The sequence below is a fragment of the Elephantulus edwardii genome, unplaced genomic scaffold, assembly GCF_000299155.1.
Source record: "Elephantulus edwardii isolate Elephantulus edwardi_28Jun2011 unplaced genomic scaffold, EleEdw1.0 scaffold00270, whole genome shotgun sequence".
NCBI lineage: Eukaryota > Metazoa > Chordata > Mammalia > Macroscelidea > Macroscelididae > Elephantulus > Elephantulus edwardii.
The window spans coordinates 2,879,692-2,887,472 of NW_006400020.1; the positions used below are offsets into that span (position 1 = coordinate 2,879,692).

Consider the following 7,781-nt stretch of genomic DNA (forward strand, 5'->3'; position numbering starts at 1 on the left):
TTTTAGGCTTGTTCCTACAAGGGAGGCAGATGCTAGATTTACATGTTAATCATATTGACTAAAATACATTGCTTTGCTATGAAGGAGTAACACACAAGGAAAAAGGGATAAACCTCAGAGTTATGAACTTTAATGTCTTTGAGAAACAAGAACAGACCACAATTGTCCAATTCCCACATACCACAACACAAAAAAGGGAAAGGTTGAAGTGTCAGTGAAAGAATTGTGAGAAACTCTATTATAAAAACCCACGTATCAAGGACACCGTTCAAGATTAATTTTTTCGTGGCACCCCAATCTTTCAGAATCCAAAGGAAAACCAGAAGACACTTTTGCAGAAAGGTTGAAACAAAAAAAGTTTTATTTTTGAAATACAGTCTTTAAAGATAAATTTGGCTTCCATTTTCCATTATCTAGGTGCATCCAACAAGATACAAAAACAAAACAAGACGACAAAAGACCCACAACATTCTGTACAGAGCTCTAAAATGAGCTGTGAATATCTATAAGAAACTAGCATATGCTCTTTGTGAAGGGGTGTATGTGTGTGGCTTTCTACAGTTCTCAGTCCTCCGGAAGAAGAGTTAAACTCCTTGGAGCTGCAGGTGCGGCTGCAGCAAAGGAAGAGCTGGGGTCAGTAGGGGGCTAGGGTGGGGCCTCCAGGTGGGAGGCGTGGAGAGGTGTCTGGGGAGGGGGGTGGCAGCGGCACGGGACAGATCCTGGGCTTCTCTAGAAGTCCTGCCGCGGGGTGTGAGTCAGGCTGTGCCTCCGCAGATCACAGTTTCGCCTGAACACTTTGCCGCACTGCTCGCAGCTGTAGGGCTTGATGTCTGTATGGGTGAGAAGGTGAGTTTTCAGATTACTTCTCTGATTAAAGGTTCTTCCACATGTGGGGCATTTGTGTGGAGATTCCTGTTCAGATGTGAAGCAAGCAAAGGATTAATCCTTCACACCACCACGGCACCCTTCTCAATAGTCTGTCTTATCCGTATCACAAGCATTAACTGTAACACACGCGCGCACGACAACAAAAGAGGGGACCTGCAGGGACAAATCTGTGCTCCTAATCCTCCAATCACGAAAACATGAGCAGGCACACACACAGGCCCGGTTGCACTGATAGCTGTGGGGGGCCAGATCCGAGGCCACCGAGGTGGGCTCTGTGATTCCCAGCTCTTTGCATTTCATCACCATGTCACAGGCAGGAAAGGGGAGTAGGGGGAGGAAAAGCTTGGTTCCTCTCTTAAGAAATGACTACGCTCCTCTTTGCTGGAAAATTAAACTATTCCTCAATGTTCTGGAAACTACAAATTATGAGGCCCCTGGGAATGAGAGCATATGCGATTTCACTGTGCCTTCATTATCAAAATTACCTTTATTTCCTCTCAAACACGAAAGGTTTAAATACAGGATGGATCAGATTTAATATATATGATTCTAGTATTAGGATTTATTTAAAATAAAGAGAGTGGCTTGTTCTTTAAAAAATTGTGTTAAGTAAAATTAATTTTATATATTCAAAAAAATTAAGAGTGCTGCTTTTCTCTACCTTAGCGTTAATCTAAACAGAACCTTTTGAGAGACGCCAACATTTAACTCCTCTTGTAAAACAGTCCATTATCAAACTGAAGCAGTCATGATTTTTAAGCAAGAAAACAAACTTACCTGCATATGTAAAGTTTTGTGAACGGCTAGAGTTCTAGACTGACAAAATCCTTTTCCACATTCCTGACATTTGAAAGGTTTCTCCTTGGAATGGATATACCTGAAAATCAATAGAAGGATTCATTGAATTGTCTTTCACCCAACTTTAGGACTATGCGAGATTTCTCTTTTGACAATTACTCAAAACAATGTGGACGTGGGATGTGTCATAGAAGGACAAAAACTCCGGTTTCCATTATTCCTTTTTAGGGGTCTGTTCCTCCCTCCTCTATGTATATTTCTGTTTATGGTTAACTTCCACTAACAGACTCTTCACTGGCCGGTCCAATTGGCTTTATCTACACTTGATCTGCCTCTTTGGCATGTTCTGGTGCTCAAAATCATGCCTTTCTTGGCCTCCGTGGTTTTCTCTGGGATTTAAACTGTACTTTAAGGACAGGCTGCACTTAGGGGACTGATTTTGGTCAATCTCTTAATAGCGGCTGCAGAGGCTGTGTGCAGGGAACCACAAGCCAGGGAATAGCAGGTTGATTCTGAGGAAGGTCCCATCCTCTCTCAGGACATTTTTACTTGATGACAACACTTAAGTTATAGCATTTCTTCTTGAATTAAAAGTCGAGGAGAGGAGGTGGGAGTTGTTTATAAATCCAATGACCTCAGGAAGCTCCTCAAACTCATCTAAAAATAAAGATTTAAAGAAAGACTACCATGAGGAGGAGGGGGGGGGGCAGTGGAAGTAGACAAGGCAACCAAGAGCGACCCGTACATGGAACCCAGAACCAAAGCCCATAAAAGCTTTTTCCAGACTCCAAAACAGGGAAGGACCTGCTGATCCCAAACAAAACCCCAGCAGGCTAGCTCTGGGGGACAGGGGAAGTGAAGCTAGCTGGGAGAGCCCTGGGGGAGATATTCTAGTTCAAAGGTGATTTTAATGACCCTTGAGATGTTCTAGATAAATTCTCCTTCTCTCCCTTGCGATCCTCCTTCTACCTCACCTGTGATCACGCAAGTGGTCTTGTCTCCGGAAGGCTTTGTGACAGATGTCACACGTGTAAGGCCTCTCATCTGTATGGGTCCTTTCATGGATGAGCAAGTTGTAGGATTTGGTAAAGTGTCTGCCGCAAAACTTGCAGATAAACTCTTTTTTCGTTTTGGAGGGCAACCTCCCTCGGGAAGGCTTTCTGTCCGGAGTCAATTTACTGAGGCCCGAGATAGGACTGCCCAGGCCCGGGCTCAGCTTGGTCAGGTCCCCCATCTTAGGAGGGTCCTCTTGTGTGGCAGCCACAGCCAAGTTGGCAAAGTCAAAACGGGGCCGGTCTTTGTGCAGGGCTGGCAGCACGTGGGCAATGGCCCCCTGTTTGGGGTGGAACAGGTGGGTGGTAAAGGGCAGAGCCGGGAAGGGGAAGCGAGCGTCCATGAGGCCCTGGGCAGCAGCCATCTCGGTGATGGTGGAGCGGGCGATCTCGTGCATGTTGGGGTACCCCAGTGTCCAGTGGTTCATGTGCATGGTCTGCACCGCGCTGAGCCCATAGAGGCCCTGCAGGTGGTCCACAGCAGCAGGGAAGGTGTTTACGGCCTGCAGGAAGGAGTAGTTGGTGAGCTGCAGGGATGGGTGGAGCGGGATGGGCGCTGGTAGGGCCTTGCTCCCCATCTTGGTGAGCGCTGAGGGCTGGAGGACGCCGCCTCTTTCTTCCAGGACTCCGAAGCGGGTGGTCAAGGGCTTCTGGTGAAAATGCAGGGAGACAACCACGTGCAGAGAAAACCCTAGAAATAGCAGAGAAGGAGATCGTGAATACTGTCCATGCTGTCTCTAAGCAAACTCCCATGATTTTCCTCTCAAGTCTCCGTCCAGCTCAGCACCGCAAAGTTCCCCGTTCTGGAAATGAGAGGTCTCTGGGAAGCACTCTGTGCCAGGACCAAGGGAAGACCACCTTCATCTAGTACAGACTATACCTCCCCAATAAATAACACCCACAGGCAAGGAGCCTTGCCGCTGTCGCTGTCACCGCAGGTCTGACCCTGGTCTCCAAGGGCCAGCAAGTCCCCACAGGCTGCTCTGTCCTGCCTGCATGCAGGAGGGACCTGCTGGGAACAGGGGTGCAAGGCGCAGCAGTGGGAGGCAGGTCCTCCAGGCAGAAGGCCCCCTCGCTGCAATGTTCCCGGAGGCTTTCGCTTTCCTTCCTCGGCCACCACAGTGCCATTTGTCAACAGTGAGGGACCGCAGGAAGAAAAAACCACCAGGGGATGGGTCCGGTGGTCTAAAATCACCCCCCCTTCCACTCTCCACCATGATCCCTTCCAGATGGTTCAGGCTCCTTGGGGGGCAGGAGAAGTCCCCTGGCTGAACCTCCTCTCCAGCCTAGGCACCAAACTCTCTGAGGCTGAGCGCAGGCCTGGAGGGAGGAGCGGCCTGGAGCATAAAAGGCTCCTTGGGGAGGAAAGGGAAGGAGCTGCAGGGAGCCCCCCAAGGAAGGGCTTGTGCTTTGTGGGGGCCAAGCACAAGGTGGGTGCTGCCAGGGAGTGAGGCCAGGTTGTATGGCCTGGGCCTAAACAGGGTGCACATTCTCCCCACTTCCGGCACCCCAACAGCAACATGTGTTTCCAGGGACACCTCAGTTCCCTCCTCATCTGCATTCAGGGTGGGTCTCTTTACTCATTACCACTGCCAGGCCCATGTCAGCAGTGGGTTCTGTTTGCCCCCACATCTGTGTCAGCCCCCTGGCAGCACCCCATCCAGGTGCAGGACCCTCAACGAAGCTCTTCCCAAAGAGGGGCTGGCAAGTCTGTGTCTCCCCTCCCTCCCACTCTTTTCTGCTTCTGGAGTGGCTTCTCTAAGGTTCTGTAAAGCACTGCTGGGGGTTCGATCTGAAGGCAGACTTGTGGGGCTGCACTACCAAGACTATGGGACAAGACAGTCCCCCACTTCCAGCACAGTCCTTTCCTCCTCTACTCAGAGACAGATACTTATTAATTAATTAATGAACCCTTCAGCCTGAAGGTCTGTGGTCTGGGAGTTCAGGCCCCAAGTTAATGAGAGGTGTGTGACAGCTGGAGGGTCCCTGTCAAACCGTACAACCAAACCTGTAAACCCTGTCAGTAATAAATATTCCCACCCAGATCAGGATTCACTCCTGTCTAGCTGAAACTCTCAAGCCCTCTGCTGAAAAGACAGGAAGAAGAGACTCTATAAATATATACCTGTTCCCCCGACTGGTTCTCCTTAACTTTCATATTATTAGACATTACATTTTCCATTTCTTTGCACAATGCTGATTTCCATACATTGCTTTCCCCTTCAGTGCTGAAGAGCAGCATTGCTCTCCATCAAAAGAAAACCGAATTATTCTTAGAGTTTAGAAATAAACACAGAAGCCAAAGAACAACTCCCACCATGTTCTGTGCATGGGGCCACTGTCAACTTGGGACATATATGACTTGTGCTTTCTATTCCAAGTCCTCAATGTGAACTCTGTCATAAAGGTTTTATGTTACTTCTGCGAGCAGAAAGTAGAATGCGTATTCCTCCCTTCCCTCAGAATGATTTATAATTCAGACATTAAGGACTCTTACTATTCTGCTTCAACATGGCACAAAAAGTGCGATTTCACCGCACGTGTTTTGTTCTTAATTTGCAGAGCAAAAGAGCTTATTCAGAGAGGGAGAGGACACCAATGCTTTACAAACAAGACCCCAAACTTACGCCAAACACTTTTGCCAAAAATAATTTGAGCGTTTAGCGTTCCACTCTCCTGCTGAGTTGCTGGAAATATATGTCAAAGATATTTTCAGTCAATGCAGAGATCTGAAGTACTTTCGTTTTGTTGAGAGCTCAGCTTTGCGGTTCCCACACTCGATTTTAGGCAATAATACTGAGATCCTTCTAGGCGGCTGTCATTTCTCCTGCCTCTTCTTGCGGACCATTTGGTTAGTTTTTTCATTTTGCAAAGAAAGGGATGTAAACCAATGAAAAGACTAAAACATTTTGGTAAACACTAGTTTCTCCATTTATCTTCTTTACAGGCATCTCCAGTCATGCACATAAGTTTTGCTTTTGGGTTTTTGTTTTTTTAAAGAAATTAGTTCCCTGGCTGTCCACAAGTGAGGGGTGTATTTTCTAAATCCAGTTCGATGAGGCTTTAAAAAATGTTGGAGAATAAAAAGGTACGTGATCATTTGAGGAGCAATTTCACTCTTTGGCAATGGTATTATTAGTGGTCACCTAAAAATAATATACAGTTGGCGTCTTCTTCGCCACCTGGGCTTTCGTTAAGCTGACAGAAAAATGACAGAAGGATCTACAAATTCGCTGAATTTTCGCCCAAGCCACGATAGGATTTTGCACAAATAAGGAGAGTTGGTTTTTGTTTTTGTTTAAAAGAAGAAGAAGAAGGGAGAGAGAGATTAGATCAGGTGAATGGAGAGAAGAAAAAAAAAATTACAACAACGAACGCCTGCAAAGTCCTGCCCTTAGCAGCGGCTCTGCCTTCTCAAGGAGTTAATGAAATGAAGACTCCTTCCTTGTAACCTGGGTGGTTTCTCTCCGTTCCTCGCTCCCTCTTCGAGAGTAATTTTCTCGTTCCTGCTCCGGATTGCTGGTCTTCCAACCCCAGAGAAAGTAGCTGTCTGCGTCTTTTCGCTCGGGGAAACATCGGTCCTCTTTTGTTCTCTACTAACAGGTAGGCAGACAGATCCAGCTCTGCCCTCCTCACACATCTTTTCCTGCTTCCTTCTTCCCACGGCCGCAATTCCTTCACCGCTGCTATTTCTCACGAAGCCAAGCGTAGAAACTCTCGGCAAGGCTGCCTTTGGTCCCTTCCACCCGGGCGCAGACAATCAGGCGGCCAGCACGACTGGCCAGGGCTGGGTATCCTCCTCCGTAGGAAATTCACCTAGAATTTCCCCATTCGCTTCAGCGCAGCTGCCCGAGCCGCCCCGGGTCCCCGCCAGCCGGGCCTGAGCTGGGGCGCCGCCCCGGCCAGAGCGAGACCTTGGCTCTGCAGGGCAGGGGCAGAAACTGCAAGGACTCATAGGGGCTACCTCCACGTACGCCAGCCAGCTCTTACAAGCAGGCTTGCTGAATGGAAACTTAAATAACACGTCCCAAAACAAAACTAAAAAAAAAAAAAAGGCAAATGAAAGTGTGTGGGTGTGAGCGAGAAAAAGAAAGAGCGCGCGCGCGAGAGCGCTGCAAGTCGCGTGCTTGCGGGTCCGAGGAAGTGAGAAACACAATGCCCCGGGTTTGAATCCACACGCTTTTCCATGCGCTCTCGTGGACCTCGCGGCACACCCGGCGAGAAGGTGGGCGCCCCCGGCACTCCCAGCCCGTCCAGGGATAGGGCGGCTGCAGCCCCTTCCCGGTGCCATCACTCACCTCGCGCAGCACAGTCCGTCCGGGCGGCGCGCTCAGACCCGGGCCGGGCGGCGGGGTGCGCAGCTGGGCAGGATCATTGCATTCACGCCGTGCAAACTGCTTCTTCCGAGCGAAGTCCCGAGAGCCTCGGACATGATCTGGAGAACCGCGAGCGAGCGAGCAGCCCAAGCGACCACGGCTCCTGACCCCCTGATCGGAGTCCGGGGGACGCGGAAGTGGCGAAATCTGGGGTGCTTGGAGCCGGAGCTCAGCGCTCTCCCGGAGCCCCGCGCCGCCGCGAGCCTCTCGCTGCCGACTCCGGGTGAGGTCGGAGCCTACAGCCTCGCAGGGCCATTACCCTCCAGCAGCCAGCGCGCCGAGCTCCGTCCCGCCCGCGTCCCTCCCCAGGCTGCCCAAGGCCGGGAGTCCCGGGTTTTAGTAGCGGCCCCGCCTCCCCTCCGGGCGGGCGTCCTGCAGCAACGCAGGGCCCACCGCTCCCAGGCTCCGCCCCCGCGCCCGGCGCCCGCTAATGGTCCACTCTGTTTACTTGTGTTTGGATAGCAACTGAGTCTTAAAGGCATAGGTTTGCCCGAGGTTTCCCTGTGAGCACAACGAAGGTGACTCAGTTGAAAACGCACGACCAGCCAACCACAACGCCCACCCCTCAGCCTTCTGGGTGCCACTTTTCCTTGCACTGTTAGGAGCTCAACACAGAGTCCTCTCCCTCCCTGGGACCCTGCAGAAAAATTCAAAGGGCATTTTGTAG

At 50.2% G+C, this 7,781-nt stretch overlaps 1 protein-coding gene across 2 annotated transcripts; it reads right to left on the reverse strand.

The window, feature by feature from the left end:
• Positions 1-343: 343 nt before the first annotated feature.
• OSR2 (odd-skipped related transciption factor 2) lies at positions 344-7,465 on the reverse strand. 2 transcript variants are annotated; one of them, XM_006900016.1, is made up of 4 exons: positions 7,037-7,465; positions 2,661-3,429; positions 1,666-1,765; positions 344-830 (listed from the first exon to the last, which is right to left on the reverse strand). In XM_006900016.1, exons 2-4 carry the CDS (start codon positions 3,314-3,316, stop codon positions 756-758), a joined length of 831 nt encoding a protein of 276 aa, XP_006900078.1. In that variant the 5' UTR covers positions 3,317-3,429; positions 7,037-7,465; the 3' UTR covers positions 344-755. The 2 variants fall into 2 exon arrangements, with proteins under 2 accessions (XP_006900078.1, XP_006900077.1); XM_006900015.1 differs by having other exon boundaries at positions 344-912.
• Positions 7,466-7,781: the final 316 nt, after the last annotated feature.

Coding starts and splice junctions, on each gene's coding strand:
- OSR2 (XM_006900015.1), bottom strand. CDS start 3,316: ATGGGGAGCAAGGCCCTACCAGCGCCCATCCCGCTCCACCCATCCCTG. Junction 1,766..2,660: donor GACCACTTGCGTGATCACAG/GTGAGGTAGAAG, acceptor ATTGATTTTCAG/GTATATCCATTCCAAGGAGA. Junction 913..1,665: donor ACAAAACTTTACATATGCAG/GTAAGTTTGTTT, acceptor ACATCTGAACAG/GAATCTCCACACAAATGCCC.